This window comes from Kryptolebias marmoratus, linkage group LG9 (assembly GCF_001649575.2).
Source record: "Kryptolebias marmoratus isolate JLee-2015 linkage group LG9, ASM164957v2, whole genome shotgun sequence".
Taxonomy (NCBI): domain Eukaryota; kingdom Metazoa; phylum Chordata; class Actinopteri; order Cyprinodontiformes; family Rivulidae; genus Kryptolebias; species Kryptolebias marmoratus.
Window position 1 is genome coordinate 18450572 of NC_051438.1, and position 16744 is coordinate 18467315.

The 16744-nt window shown below is 39.7% G+C and overlaps 2 protein-coding genes across 2 annotated transcripts; one reads left to right on the plus strand and one right to left on the minus strand.

Annotated features, from left to right (window-relative positions):
- The first annotated feature begins 7529 nt into the window (after window positions 1-7529).
- LOC108243086 (neuronal acetylcholine receptor subunit non-alpha-2) lies at window positions 7530-14407 on the plus strand. Its single transcript, XM_017428305.3, has 6 exons — window positions 7530-7750; window positions 9099-9244; window positions 11376-11420; window positions 11602-11711; window positions 12342-13257; window positions 13345-14407. The coding sequence occupies exons 1-6, from the start codon at window positions 7672-7674 to the stop codon at window positions 13516-13518; spliced, it is 1470 nt and encodes a 489-aa protein (XP_017283794.1). The 5' UTR covers window positions 7530-7671; the 3' UTR covers window positions 13519-14407.
- A 249-nt stretch (window positions 14408-14656) lies between these two features.
- Window positions 14657-16744, minus strand: LOC112450955 (uncharacterized protein C3orf85). The gene is made up of 5 exons (XM_025008614.2): window positions 16612-16744; window positions 16473-16508; window positions 16118-16242; window positions 15923-16008; window positions 14657-15122 (listed from the first exon to the last, which is right to left on the minus strand). The coding sequence occupies exons 2-5, from the start codon at window positions 16504-16506 to the stop codon at window positions 15044-15046; spliced, it is 324 nt and encodes a 107-aa protein (XP_024864382.1). The 5' UTR covers window positions 16507-16508; window positions 16612-16744; the 3' UTR covers window positions 14657-15043.

Here is a 16744-nt window from a genome sequence, read left to right on the forward strand (position 1 = left end):
TCATGTCAGTGTAAACACTTGAAATGGCTCAAATGATGAGTATTTAACGAACCTCTGAGAGAATACAAGCTCCAGTGTGGTGTGGAGACTTAACATTTATTCTCATCTTCCTCCTTCTTAAAGGTCACTGGTGAGTTGGAACGTTCCTGTTAGCTCTAATATGCACACACTGAATCTTTAGCTTCCTAAAGACACACACTGCAGTTCCTTTCCCCTCAGCTTACATTAGAGAATAACTATGGCTTTGTGTAGCCCACCCTGTGGCTCCAAACAGCTCAGGCTTTCAGAATAATCCCCTCTTCTGTGTGTGTGTGTGTGTGTGTGTGTGTGTGTGTGTACTCATTGAAGCTTCAAACATTTGTCCATGAGTGTGTGTGTGTGTGTGTGTTCAAGAGGAGAAAGCGACACTTGCAGAAGACACCTGAGGACGTGAGAACGGCTGAGATGGTGACATAGCGCGTGCATCTACATATGAGTTCTCGGCAGCATGGATCTCGCTCTACATGAGGATTATGGGATGGATGGAAGCTAAATATGGATGTGCAGCAGAATCCGTACAGCAGAGGCACACGTAGTAACCAGCCTGTCTCAGTCTGCAGCCCCACAGTGTCACACAGAATGACAACCTCAGTGAAATATGCAGAATTGGACAAGAACTCATGCAAGATATTAACAAGCTCTCATCTGAATTACAGCTCTGCTCCTCAAACTAATAATGCAGCAAAGGACATAAGTAACAGGTGATAATTGATCTTTGTTTAAAACCTTTGCTTGTAAGTCAGTAGACCACATTACTTGAAGGAACGCTAGTTTCATTCTCCAGCGTTTTGAGTAAAACCCAGAAACTGTATGCTTCTGGAAAGCCGCAGTGACTTAATCTGAATTTGAGATGGTGTAGCTTTGATCTTTTTTAAAAGCTGTGGATCTTTGAACCAACCTGCTCCAAGTGGCAGTCAAAGCAAAGCAGAGTGCCGCAGAGCTCTGGGTGGTAAATTCAGGGATAATACATTATTAAGCCGGCCACACGGATGCATATTTTACATGATTCGTCACTGTTGACTCCAGCTGTTAGACTCCAACTCCTGGACAGTGGAAAGGACAGACTTGTCATGGCCTTTCGAGCTGTAGGAACTTACTTTTTAATCAGTTGAGACGCATCTTTCTGAAGAATAACGATTAAAAAAGAACATCTACACATCCTACAGTCTTTATTTTCTTTTTCCCTGTTGGCCTCTTATGATACTTTGTCCTCAAAGAAGAAGATGCAGGAACTCCTGCAATGGACCCATGTATGGTAGCGTTTGGGTGGGGTCACGCTGCAGAGGGGTGGATGGTGAATTAGCCTGCTCTCTTCTGTCACTGGGAGCAGAACAGTACACGCCTGCAGCCAGTCGAGCGTGGATAAGCAAAGGAGACTCTCAGCTAAATAATTCATCCCAACGGGAGACTTCTGAACACACACACACATAAACACAGGGTCGTCTCCCACTCAGAAGTGGCTCTGACTCCAACTAGAAGGTTGCACACATAAATGCACGCTCACTCATGAAGAGCAAGCTTCTAATTTTACTCTGCGATGAATATTTATACGATAGCTGCATGAAGAACCATTGTCTTAGAAGTACACACAATCAGTCGGGTGGAAGAAAGATAAAAATTCTTGGTTTTGTTTGTGTTTGTGAGCAAAAATATCTATAAGAAAACTACACAGAAGTAGATTTTATTTCATGTCTTTTCAACTAGAGAAATTGAATTTCTGTGTGAAATCTGAAGGATGTTGCTGAAATTTACTGATGAAGCTGAAACTGAGTTATTAATGTTAAAGCAGAGGACAAAAGCTAAAAAGAGCAAACTAGTAGCTAAAAGATAAAAGTTGCCAATTGCCTGCTAAAAGCTGAAATGAGTAAAATGGTAACTAAAACCTCAAAGCAGTAAAATGATAGCTAAATGTAGCAAATGTTAGCTATGACTAACAAACTGCTAGCTGTAATTAGCTAAAAGTAGGTAAAACAGTAGCTGAAAACTAAAAGTAGCCTAAGAAGATAAAATAGAGCCAGTCTGCTGAAGCAGGTTTCAAAGAAAACAATGTTTTGCAAAGATCCCAACATATTTCTATGGGTAATTTTATTTTAAATAAAGCTAAATATTTTCAAAAGTATGAACATAAAAAGAAAAACAAATGTCATAGCACACTGATTGAGCTGAACTTTTTATATATTAATAATCCAGCACAAAGTACTGTAGTGTGAATGCTGAGTCAGCATTGACACTATAGTTTTTGTGAGTAAAATGATCCACAAAAATCTTTAAAGATCTCTGGTTGGGCTTCAGTAAAGAGAGAGAAGGCAGTTAAATATAAGCCAAGCAGGTAATCACAACAGACATGTTCAATAATTGTCTCACACTTGATAAATGGAGGGAGAAAATGCATGGAAAAAAAAGACAATGAACCTTTATCACAAGAGCTTTCATCCTCCATTTAATCACAGTCCTCAGCAGATCTATAGACATTAGCTGCAGAGGTGACAAGAAGTCTTTAAGCAGGATTTCCACGCGGCTGCACTCCATGCTTCATCAGTAGTTGCAGCAGCTTACCTTGTCTGATAAAATATCATCTGAGCTGATATTTTTACTCTGTAAGGTTTGTGGCAAAATGATCTTTGTTCTCCCAGGCTTCCTGTTTCAACAGAGATGTGGAAGAGGACGTGTAAAAACGCAGATGTAAGCAGCACTCACGCTTCTATAAAAACTTCTTTGCTGACAAAATCAGCACCTTGGACAGCGGCAGCAGCATCGCTCACTTCTGTCAGGATTGCCTTTTTAAGCTCCTCGAACAACAACTGTAAACACAGAAAAGAGCAGAGCACAGAAATCTCATAGATCAACCACAGACTACAACAATGTTTACAACTGCTGGAAAACTACCAGAACGCTCTGACTGTGAGTTCCTTTAAAACTAGGCTGAAGACTGTTCTGTTCGCTGCTGCCTTTGATTAAAGCAACTGGAAACTATTTTATGTTGTTTCTATATTCCTTTATCTTTTATTCCAGCTCTTATTCAGTTCTTGTTTTTAATTTGATGAAATGTCCTTTTTTGAGCGTCTGTAGCTTTACATTTTTATCTTTCTTTATGCTTTTTTTGTTCTTTTGCGCTTTGTCAAAATGTTTTTAACTGTTAATGTAAAGCATTTTGAGTTGCAATACAAATAAAGCTGCCTTGCTTTATAAACTGTCACCTGAAATATGAACACCGTATTTTGATCAGAGATCAAAGGCGAGTGACAGAAAAAAGATTCAATATTTTCAATATGTACAGCAGGTAAGATGGTAGTTGTTCATTAGAACCCATCTTCAAAATATCTGAGCTATCCCTCTGAAGTTGCAGAAAGGTTTTAACGAGTGCACATGTGGACAGGTCCAAATTTCTTATATAAATAATATGAGCTGCACACATACAGACACAAACACAAGCAGCTGTAATAGTTTGATCTCCTGTATGATAATTGTTTATATCTGCTGTGTGTTATCTTAAAGAGACAATATTGACACGGAGTCTGACAGGCTTAAGTTTCACGGCTGATTGCTTTTTTCTTTTTATCAAGTCAGTCAGATGAAATCAAAAGGAAAATCAGAGTGAGAGTCCAGACCGGAGCGTCATGTTTCAGCTCGATAAATACTTTGTGTTTATGCGCTAAATGGAGAAGTGCTTTCTGCTCTTTAGCGTGAGTGGACGGACTGCTCTATTTAAAAATGCATCCGCAGATTATCTAATGACTTTTCTTTCATGTCTGTCTGTCACGTTAACAAAGTATCTCATGAACCTCTGGATGGATTTAATGAAACTCAGAGAGTAATCACTGGATTGTAGAAACGTTTAGAGTCAACCTGATTCAAAATGGCCACCACGGCCAACTCACCTGAAAAAAACATATAACTTTACAAATATTGAGCTAAAATTTGGTGCGGTTGTAGTGGAGTGTACACCATCCAAGCTCAAAATTCAAAGAATCAAATTGTTTTGAGATTGATTGAAAAAGAAGTCCTTTTATAATCCTCTTACAGCTAACTGAGACTTATCTGAAAGATATCTGGAAATAAATTCAAGGACTTTTTAATTAACATATGTGAGACCTCTGACTTTGTGTTTGCAACGTTTTAGGGTTTTTTTTCTCTATCTCGTTTTTTCCTTTATTGCTTGCTTTTAAAAAAAACAACCAAAAAAATCTTAGAATACCAAACAGACTAGGACTGAGCCCTCAGGCCTATGGAGATGGGGCTGTTTCCTTTTATCAATTAAAGATTTCTGCACTGAGTGAAATTATGCAGACTTTAATTATAAGCTCGACAACAACGGCGGGGAAAACAACAACAAACCCAAACAGAGGCAGGAGAGGGAAACAAACTCACACAAACAAGCTCTAACATTTGGTAAACATACAGAGGGAGGAAATGCATACTTCACTTTCACACTTTCTCCCATAGATTATCACACACACACACTGACACACGCACACACTGAGCAGCAGCCGCCCACAGTCAGCTGGGACAGAATCTGCAGGTTTCCAGCCTCAGAGAATTTGTGTTTCTGAATGATTAGAGTCGAGGCGGACAGGACCGTCTTGAAGGCAGCAGCTGTACACACACACACACAGCACACGGCTCCAAGTCGAGCAGAAAATTAGGATAATTTCATTGTGATAATCATGCTTCTGTTATCCCTGTCACTTCCACCCATGGAGAAGAAGAAAGGAGGAGGTGGAGTGTGTTAGTGGAAAAAACAAGGTTTGTATGCTAAATATACAGAGTGGAGGGAGAGGAAGGAATAAAAATACAAATGAGAGAAAATGTGAACCTCATGCCTGGTTAGCTGCAGAATAAATGCACGTGTTTGAATGAGTTTCAGTCTGTCTTCCAGGAAAGGAAAGCAGACTTTGCTCTGCTTTCAGACAGAGATCCTTCAGTTTTGTCTCAGTCAGTCTGTTAGAAACTTTGTAAAGAGTTTCAAAACTTCACCACTCCTGTATATTGGTTTTCCTACACAAGTCAGAGCTGTCAGGACACAACTAAATCCAACTGTTTCCGCCTTAGAATGAGCCACAGTAGCAGCGTACAGACTTCTCTTCTCACATTTCCATTATGTGTTCTTGCCTGCAGCTGTGGTTTCTACAGCATCCAACTCACCATCAGTGTGTTTGTTTGAAGGGGAGTTAATGAGTTTATGTGGCACTCAGATATCTTTTTTTTCTCTCTTTTTCTCCCACACACACTGTTCTCGTCACTTCTCTCCCTGCTTCTTCATCTTTGTGCGTAAATCAAACCTTCTGTGCAGTTTTCACCGTTTCTTGTTCTTTATGCTGCAGTATCACCCTGATTTAGCCTTTCCTTTCCTTCACGTGTGAAGCAACACGTTTAGCTTAACAGGTGACTAGCTAAAGTCGATTAAGGTTCCACCAGAAACGATTTTCCAATTTAAAACTCCAAAAAGTACATTGAAAAGTAAAAATAAAAACAAGTTTGCTTTCAGATGTAAGATTCTCTGTCCACATGTCTGACATCCTGTCCACCTCGGATTCTGCAGCCGTGTTGCAGAATAAGGACGTTCAGCACTTTGTCTGAATACTCAAACTCAGGGCTTACACCTGTTTTGGGACTGTTTTCACAAATTTATTCCCACTGCGTCTTTGTGGTCATATTTTAAATCTCACCAGCACTGATGATACATTTTGTGTATTTTTGTGTCGTCTCAAGTTCTTCTGCAACCACATGATTTATCTTTATCTTATGATGAAACAAGTCCAGGCAAAACCCAATAACTGTAACATCTATCAGCGATTATTGCTCAAAGGTCTGTGAAAGCTGGCACTACTATTGTACTTCAGAAAAATTATAGGAGCAATTCAAAAGAAAAGGCATATATATATATATATATATATATATATATATATATATATATATATATATATATATATATATAAGGTCAAAGAAAGAAAGTGCAAAATCCACTGTCTGTTAAGAAGACAAAACCCTACCTGGATTTAACTAAGTCAATAGAATCCATTAAATCATAAGGCTTCATTTTCCTATTTGGACTGGGCAACATCCGACCTTGACCGCCACTGAGGATATTTTGGATGTGGAGTAGACTAATGAAGCTGTCCAATATTTCCAAAAGAAATAGGATACGACACAGTTTCTGACATTGTGATCTGTGGAGGGAACAGGGAACAGGTCGAAAAGAGGTGGAGGTACGCCCTTGAAAGACAAGGAATGAAAGTCAGCCGTAGGAAGACAGAGTACCTGTGTGTGAATGAGAGGGAGGCAGGTGGAACAGTGAGGCTACAAGGAGCAGAGGTCACAAAGGTGCAGGACTTCAAGGACTTAGGGTCCACTGTCCAGGAAAACAGGGAGTGTGGTAAAGAGGTGAAGAAGAGAGTCCAGGCAGGATGGAGAAAAGTTTCAGGAGTGATTTGTGACAGAAAGGTGGCAGCAAAGGTCAAAAGAAAGGTTTATAAGACAGCGGTGAGAGCAGCTAAGTTGTATAGTTTAGAGACAATAGCACTGACAAAACAAAAAGACAGGAGACAGAACAGGAAGTGGCAGAGCTGAAGATGTTGAGGTTCTCCTTGGGAGGGACAAGGATGGACAGGATTAGGAATGAGGTCATCAGAGGTACAGCACAGGTTGAAGGACTGGGAGATAAAGTTAGAGACAGTTTGGACATGTGCAGAGGAGGGACAGTGGGTATATTGGTAGAAGGATGTTAGAGCTGCAGCTGCCAGGAAAAAGACAAAGAGGAGATATATGGATGCAGTTAGAGAGGACATGGAGGTAGTTGGAGTGAGGACAGAGGACACAGAAGACAGAGATAAATGGAGGAAGTTGACAAAGACACTTTCTGTGTGCTAGAGTCATAAATGGGGCAACATGTATTCTTTCAAGAAATGCACCAACTTTAACAGACCAGACAGAATATTTTACTTATTTATTTTTACACCTAAGCCCTTTAGTTACTCAATTTTAGCTTAATCATCTGACTTTTGACTAAACTCCACATTAACTGTGCATGTTTTAACAGCATGATACACAGAATACAACATTTAGTTAGAAAATTCTCTTAATAAATAGAATTTTATCTTGTGATTTGGAGCCTCTCAGTCGTGTGTTTGACAGTTAAATTGTTTGGGCTATTAATTTTTGAGACATAGTTAAGAACATAAAGTCTGTAAGAAAAGGACTACATTTATGTAGTCCTTTTCTTACAACATAAACAACCGAAATGTTGTAAGAAGTTTAAAATGCACAAACTGTGAACAGCTTTGAAGCGCAGGTTTTTAATAACAGAACAAATGGCTTGTTTTTGTCCTATTTTTAGTTTTATTTTTAACATTTTCCCAATAAAATATGATACAACACATCTCTGAACAGGTCAGCAGCAGCACAAAGCATCCTCCTCCTCCTCCTCCTCCTCCAGAGGGACCCCCACCCCTCCTCCCCCTCGCCCCTCTTCCTGGAACGCCTCGACGGGAGTCTCGCCACACGGACACCGGGACCTCGCACCGAGACGTGGGGCTTTCTGTCCAGCTGGAGCGACAGAGTGGGACTGATGGACACGTCGGGGTTCGGTCGGACCGAACAGAAGACCGTCGGCGCTCCCATCTGGATCGGAACAACATGATGAAGTTGACGCGTCTCCTCCTCCTCCTCCTCCTCCTCCTGTCGGTGTGTCCACTGTCCCAGGCTGCTGTCCCCGGTGAGAGATCTCCACATGTGCTGATTTCCGAATGATCTTAAAGAACTGAAGCTCAGTTTCTTGGAAAAATATGCTGGGAAAAATAAATAAATTAAGTAAAAAAACAGCCAAAGATTCAATTAACTCCTCAAAAGTCCCAGATTAGAAAAGGTCATGTTTTGCAATCAGGCTCCTCATGTTTTAAAAGTTTCTAGTTTAATCCTTGACTCTGGGATGGTTTTAGAAAGTTTAAGATTAAACTTTTTGTGCCATGAAATGATTTGTTTTTCTATAATTAATCAGGATAACAGAACCTAAGAATAGACATTCATGTGGGATGGGGGCTGTTTGGTTTTTAATAAGCCTCACAGTCTGATAGTCTCTGTTTCAAGTTGTTTGTTCGTCAGACAAACCAGAACACTGGAGTCAGGTATCAGTGAGCAGCTTGCTGTCCTTGAATGCACAGACAGAGCTCCTGGAGTTAAAGTGCTGAGCAGGTTAGGGCTTTTTTCTGCACACTTTCTATTTATTTACACGTGATTTCAGTCGGATGACACGTAAATCCACAACAAGAAAACAACCAGAGAATAAGTCCTCATCATCTTAACACACACAAACAGACTGATTTTAGTCTGTAGTTTAACAACAGAACTTTATTGTGCTTCTCATTAAGCATCCAGGTGCAAATATTTCTTTATTGCTTCACATTGTCCACAGTTTCAAAAAGAAAGAAAGAAAAATGAGTGATTTCATCTTAACTTGTGAAGTACATAGAGAAAAAAAGTCCTGAAACTCAGAAGTGTCTTTGTTGACTCAATGTCCCGTGAAGCAGTTCTTTAAAGTCCGAAGCTGACTTTAAAGAGACAGTTCAGATCTTCTGAAGTGGGGTTCTGTAGAAATGTTATGAGTGATTAATATTATTATTATTATCCTACTTGTTGAATGACTGATGAGCTAATGGCTCCAAGTGCAGCCGAGACCAAAGGGCTCAAAATTTCATTAAGGTTAATGTGTGTGCTACTCTTTAAAATGTTTACTTTGCTGTTAATTTCACATTAAACCCTTATTCTGGCAGAAATGTTATGATATTCTTGCTTAAACTGCCCCAAGCTGCACAGGAAATGCTAAAGCTAGCTGACGCCACCATTATTCAGGCTTGAAAATAATTGTATATAACCAAGTTATGCAAAACGGTTACTGATGTAGGTTTATAAATAGAATTCCGGGAATTACTATAATCTTTTTGAGATTAGAGTTGTTTTCCCACTCTTTTTTTATTAAATAAAGTGAGCTGGTAAAGGTGGTGGGTAGTTAAAGTAAAAAAAGGATGGTTGTTAACCCACACTCCTCCGTTCTTCTCCATCCCCAGATAAGTTTGTGTCCTTGGCGGAGATGGAGGACGCTCTGCTTAAGAACCTTTTCCAAGGCTACCAGCGCTGGGTGAGACCCATCCAGCGGGCCAACGACACCATTAGAGTTCGCTTTGGACTCAAGATCTCGCAGCTGGTTGATGTGGTGAGGCGACGCCTACAGATGCAAACGCATGAGCTGTTTGCAGTTCCTTTCAAATACATAAAAATCGATAAATATTTACTGCATCTAAGCGAAACCTGAAGATACACAAAACACATACACAAAATATGTGTTCCCTCAAACCTTAACAGTGCAGCGTATTCCAAAGGATTTATGTGGAATTGTTTTAAAGACAGTAAACAAAAAAATATAACAATTGTTCATAATAACAACCTCAATAAAAGACCGTATTGCACTGAATGATATGCTCCTTAAAGATGAGTGAGCAGATCTTGTGTAGCAGATACCCATTAGGAAAAAATACATTGCTGTTAATAGTCCCCAACAAACTATTTTATTTTTCATTTATTAATTAAAAACCTAAGATCTATTACGCTTAGCTGTTTTCCTACATGATTTATTCAATACTGTATATCGTGTACTCGGTATGCTGGAGACCTGCTTTTAAAGGTTCAGTTTGTTGGATGCAGTGACATCTTATGGCCAATTTGATGAACTGCAGCCAAACTAAAGTGAGCCAAAAACAAAACTATAAATGTTCAATTTAGAGTAAGGGTTTGGTTTCTCCTCTCAGGGCTGCTACAGTAACATGTCAGTGTAAGACAGTGTGGACAACGAGGAGAAGGAACCCCAACAGTTTTAGATTAAATTTACTCATTCAGGTTAAAATAATGCATCGCATATAACTTTCTGCTTTTGAGACTGGAGATTTTACACCAATAAATCCTACTTTTGAGTAAAGTTTTGCATTGTTGGCAAGTAGAGTTACTTTAAATGTTCTATAGTGAAACTTTATATATAAAAAAAGACCTTGGAGCTAAATAAATCTGTGCATGTTGGGAGTAAGGACCAACAAATAACCGATTCAGATACATAGATTATTTCCGCTTTACCCTTAAGCAATATTAGCTACTTAGCCACGAGACAAACACAAATGAAAAAAGGTTTATTTAAAGGCTTTAACTACAAGAAAAAGCAGGAATCGTTCAGTTTTTTTTTAAACTTAGACTGTTACAGACCCACAGTGTCACTGTTCATGTTGATGAAACCAAACAGACCTCTTGCAGCTCCACAATACGGAGCGTTCCGTGATTTTTTTTATCCGCAGCTACACCGTCTCTCTTTTTGGAGTGCTCTTTTAATATTTCAGAAGCTGTCTGTGATAGGCTGAGACGGTTTGGGTGTTCAGAAAGGAGGAAACTGGGAACGCTAATGGAGGAAGCACTCTTCTCGGCCTGAAATATTCATCTCTTCCGGTTAAGATTGAATTTGTCGCTCCTCTTCCCTCTGCTGGAGAAAACTAAGAATGAATAAATCAGAGCCCCTCTGTGTGTTTTTGGACCAAAAAAGAAAGAAAGAAAAAAAAAGAGTCTGGAAAAAGAGAACGAGCATGAGAGCTAACCGTGTAAACCCAGCGGCTTGGCTCTGCTGCGTTTGTCCCCCGGGTCTCTCTGGGCCTCTGCGCGGCTCAGTATTAGATTATGGTTCACATCTGGTCTATGTGATCAACCAAACCATCCAACTCTCTCTGACAGCTGAGACTTGGGCTGGATGTTCCGCTGCAGCTTTGGATGCAATTCTTTCACCTGCCACATTCATTTTTTCAACCTAATATTCCCCCTACGTCTCAAACCTGCCTCCAGTGACGTGGAAGTGAGCCAGAGTTAGCTGCTCTACATCTGTCTGTTCCTGTCTTCTTTTCTTTACTACCTGATACATTTACACTGCTTCCGTTTGGCACACAGCTCACAGCTTCAGTCTCAAGCTCTTTGCTTATTTTTCATCTTTTTAGCATGTGATTCGGTGTTGTTTAACGGAAAAGAAAAAGATGCCATTGTACATCCAAGATCACCGTGCAGATTGCGTATAGCTTTCCTGATTGAAAAGTTGGAAACATTTTGGTGCTGTGAACAATCATTCAGTCAAATATATTGTGCTTAGATCATTATTATTTTACACTGTTCTTGTCTACAGTGATCCATATAAATTAAGGCTCCTTTGCAGCTTTGTTCATAAATTAACCTGAAATCTACACATTGTTATTTTATCTTTTAGATACCATTTTCTTTTTAAATACGTGATTTTTTTTTCTGGTTTCTGTTGTCTATTTCAGGATGAGAAAAACCAGCTTATGACAACTAATGTTTGGCTGACTCAGGTAAGAACACAGAGCATATGGTTAATTCATCACAAACACGAATGATTCAGAAAAGATAGATCCACAATTCTGTTAATATAGAAATTACCAGAGTTGCAAACAGCTAACATGTTGTTCTATTATATCTATTATAATATTTTAAGCCAAAAAAAAGATTTGTTTTTGCATCTGTGTTGACCAGGAGTGGATTGATTACAAGCTGAGATGGAACCCGGATAAATACGGTGGGATCACCTCCATCAGAGTTCCTTCAGAGAACATTTGGCTCCCAGATATCGTCCTTTATGAGAAGTAAGACGTCTCCTCCACACCACATCTTAGTCATGTTGCTAGGTAGTGATGATGATCCTTAGATTATTATTGTTTTTCAAAAAGCTGACTGGAATCCTTGTTTGTTGAAGACGTTTTGCCTCTCATCTGAGGAGCCCTCCTAGCTCTAACTGAGAAGTGCAGAGCTGCAGTCTTTAAAGCTGCGAGTTGCTTCGTTTACATGAGGTGAACTCAGATCCCGCTCCCTCCCCTCCCTCTTGAGGGTCGTTGGGGTTTTTGTTGACCTCTTTCACATGCATGAAGGTGCAGTTTGGTGTGGAACAGAATGGGAATTAGATTCGTCTGCAGTACTTAGTTTGCAGTGACTGTTTCAAAGTTTTGGAACCTGACATGTTTCCTGGCTGGGATCTGCTGGGGAGGGATGTGCAGCTGAAGTTCTTTGACCCATAACTGTTTGCACATCCATCTGGGGTCAGAAATGTTCCTTTCATGTAGTCCAATAGCTTCCAGTTTTCATCTTAATTTTATTTCCTATGTTGATATATATATATATATATATATATATATATATATATATATATATATAAGATATGTTGGTGTAAATAAAATATGGATGAGATCAATTTTGACTTTGACTTTGTGACTCCTCAGCGCTGATGGGCGGTTTGAAGGCTCCCTGATGACCAAAGCCATTGTGAAATACAATGGCGCCATCACCTGGACGCCACCTGCAAGTTACAAGTCCGCCTGCACCATGGATGTTACCTTTTTCCCCTTCGACCGGCAGAACTGCTCCATGAAGTTTGGGTCCTGGACCTACGATGGGAACATGGTGGACCTGGTTCTCATGGACAACCATGTGGACCGGAAGGACTTCTTTGATAATGGGGAGTGGGAAATACTCAGTGCCACTGGTGCCAAAGGGAACAGGAAGGATGGCTTGTATGGCTACCCCTTCATCACCTACTCCTTCATCCTGAAGAGGTTGCCGCTCTTCTACACTCTCTTCCTCATCATCCCCTGTTTGGGGTTGTCCTTCCTGACGGTCTTGGTCTTCTACCTCCCCTCGGATGAAGGAGAAAAGCTGTCGCTCTCCACTTCTGTCCTGGTGTCGCTCACTGTGTTTCTCCTGGTTATCGAAGAAATCATCCCCTCCTCCTCCAAGGTGATCCCGCTCATCGGGGAATACCTGCTCTTCATCATGATCTTCGTCACCCTCTCCATCATCGTCACCGTCTTTGTCATTAATGTGCACCACCGCTCCTCGGCCACCTACCACCCGATGTCTCCGTGGGTTCGCAGCCTCTTCCTGCAGAAGCTGCCCCGGCTGCTCTGCATGCGGGGGCACACGGACCGGTACCACTACCCAGAGCTGGCTCCTGAAAGTCCCGAGCTGAAGCCTCGCTCTGGAGGTCGGAGGGGGGGCCAGCGGACAAGCGGTGGCGCCTACGGCCAGGCGTGTTCTGAGGGGAAAGAGGAAGAGGCGTGGGCCACCATGTTGGAGAGAGCCATCTATTCGGTGCGCTACATCAGCAGACATATCCGGAAAGAGCACTTCATCCGTGAGGTGCGTCTAGAATGATTAACTTTTCTAAAGTCTGTGGGCCGTATGTTTACAATAAATCCTGTGTCTGTTGTCTTCTGTGTCCTTCAGGTGGTTCAGGACTGGAAGTTTGTGGCCCAGGTATTAGACCGGATCTTCCTGTGGGCTTTTCTTACCGTCTCCATCCTGGGCACCATCCTGATCTTCACTCCAGCCCTGCAGATGTTCCTGAAAGTCCCTCCTCCAACCGCAAGCGAGGAAACACCTTCAAACCCGTTACAATGATCACCACTCAAGATCTACATTCAAGAATCTATGGAGTATTTTAACTGAGCGAGAAAAAAAAAACATTCACGGTCCTTTTTACATTGTTTTTTTTTCTTTTTTGACTTCTGATCCTCTATGTAAAATATCACGTTTGTGCAAATAATATAATTTCACATTGTCACAACTGCACAACGTGTTTTTGTGGATAAATGAGTGAAGGTTAGAGCAGCACATGAGTCAAAAGATAGTTCAACACATATTCAGCATTTAGAAAATGGGATTTAGGCTAAAATAAAACCACATTTTAAAATATGAACTAACTAAAAAACACGACAGTGTTATGTACTAATAAACCCACAAAACCATAATGACTGACTTGATTTCTGCCATGAACTCACTCACTATTCAGTTGTTTTAAATGTTTTTTCAGCTGCTGCAGAACAAATTTCCATATTGAGTTGAAAACAGCCACCTAAGATTCAAATTTCAAATATATATTTAGCTAAATGAGTCATTTGCACACGTTTTTAATGCTCACTTTTCCAAAGCACAAAATACCTCCCGCTGTTCTAACCCATTAGTAGTTTATTAAAAATCACCTTTTCCAGAGAAACATTCACTTTCCCCACAAACATGTTTGTGCAAAAACACTTGAAGATATTATTTCAAGAATGAACAGATTGTGTGTCTGATTTGCTTCTTCTTCTGTTTCAGCCTCACAACAGATAAAGAGCTCAATTAAAATTATACAAAGTGTAAAGTAATGACAACTTTTTATTCCATAGTCTGCAAAAGTACACTTTTTAAACAACTGAGTACTTTAATATAATAATAAAGTTGGTTTAAATAAAAAAAAGCTTTATGGGTGCAACTGTGGTCATTTTATAACAGTTTCCATTCAGTAAGAACTGTAGTTTTTCTTGATGCCATGCAAACAAATAAAAAAAAAAATCAAATACTGCAACAAAGATGGAAGAGGAGAAAAAAAGCCTGCGACCGATCATGAAACTCAGTGGTGAACAAAGACACAAAAAATTCTCTTTAGACTGTTTTTTAATGTTAGTTTCAAACCACCACAAGCTTAAAATACAATATTTGTCAAGAATGGATATTTGATGAAGGACAAAGATTCTTTTAAAATGTTAATAAGATCTCCAATAAGGACAGATTTATAGTGTTGTTTATATATTTATATCACTGACAATATCAATGCAAAATGAATGGAGAAACAGTTTTGTTATGCTTTTTATTATTATTAAATGAACTTTCAGCTTCATAACATTGACATGCATCATATATTTTTTCTATACATTTTATTAGCTGTTGAGAGAGGCTACATTTTAATCTAAAAGTAGTTTAAATTATTTCCATCAACTATTTAAAAAGTGTGCATTCAACACAGAGTACAAAAGTTAACAAGTTCTCTTCAAACTAGAGAAAACTAATTTCTATAGATAATAAGAGGATAAAAGTTTGAACTTTATTTACTTTATTTATGTCCGCATCATGAAGTCATATCTTTTCACTCCTCCTCTTTTGTTTTCTATCTGTGCTGACGTGTCTGGCTGTCCAGGTGAGCCTGTATGTTGCGCAGCATCTCCATATAAAGTCTGTTGTTTTCACTGCAACACAGACAAGTACAAAAAATACACAAATATATACATTTGTTTGTTTTTTAAGTCACTATAAAGTGCGCTTTTTGTCTTATTGCAAGCTCATGGAGATAGTTTGGTGATTTTTGAAGTGATGCTCTGTCAAATAATTATGAATAGTTTGTTGTACGACACCTTTTGTTTGGTTCGGCCCTGTTTCCCCAACCGAACAACATCCGTGTTACTACGCAGACGTCTGTCTACAATGACTTATATGTCATTGTCTGTCTATCTCCTGAGGCTGCTGAATGTATCAATCCGCGGCGGCGGAGTAATACATTCAGCAGCCTCAAGGAGGAATCGATATTTGCGTAGTAACACGTACGTTGTTCGGTGGACAAAACGATGACAAACTAAACACAAACAGTGCCACGTAAAAGTTCGCAAGTTTAATATTAGCTAATGTAGCGTTATTTCACACCAGTGTGACGTTTTTTGAGAAAGAGTTGTTTTCTAAGCTTGGAAAACGATATAAAATGGGTCCTAACTATGCTAGCCATTAGCCTAGCCTGGAGGAAGGCTCCATGTTCTGACTGACGTCACAGCTCATAAGGTTTTAATCACTGATAACTAGTTTTGACAGAACCTTTCAAAATTGACCAGACTATCTCTTAAAACTGAAACTTTTGAATTTTATTTTTTTCCTTTATTGCAAACAAGTAAATTAAAAACTGTTTTAAGTTTCAGTTTCACACAGTGTAAATGCTGCACTGTGGAAAGTGAGAAAACCTGCACTTTGAGCCACAATATTTAAGAATAATCTGACTCACTCAGCCACAGAGGGGTCAAACATCAGGTTACCCATGTCCATGTAGTACTGAGCCCCTGTTCGAAGGGCCGTCCACTGCTCGTTAGCCTGAAGAAGACAGACATGATTTTTTATTAAAAATATATCTCCTCCTGAACTGGCTGTGTTAGAAGTTTCCATTTTGCTTTCTGCATTACCACCCCATAAGACGAGTTACCTGTTCCTGAATGGTGAAACCCCACACGTTCTGAGGGTTATGTGGATCCCAGTATCCCGCCTGTCTCTTCAGCCTGATGAACCTCTTTGCGGCCTCTTCTTTCAAGAAGGGGGCAGAAAACACCCCTGAAAACAAAAGCAGTTCATAAAAATAGCAGACAAAATATGCGGTCCCATAGTCCAAAAGCAATGGATTTCAAAAATATGGAGAAATAACTTTGTGAAACGCCTTCATCTTAAGTAGCTGATATTAAAAACCTAAATCGTTCAGTAAATCCAAATGTATTTAAAGTAAAGGTCCTTTCTGATCTTTAGCTATGAATGCAGCTTTCTATAAAACAAGGAAAATCACTTACCACTTAAAACAGCCAAAAGGATCAGAAACTTCATGTCTATCAAAGGTTAGATAGGTATGTTTAAGCTAGTTAAAAGTTTTAGTTTTGAATAATAAAAATGACAGAAACAGTCAAGTTGTAAAAGGTATCACATGTTTACCTGCAGTGTGAGCAGAGCTCAGAAGGTCTCGTCTGAATGGCAAAACAGGAGCTGCTTGCACAGATTTTTACCAGGAACCAGAGGAATGAAAGGACCCAAGCATCAGGCAGAGCTGCTCTCTCAAAGTAAGTAT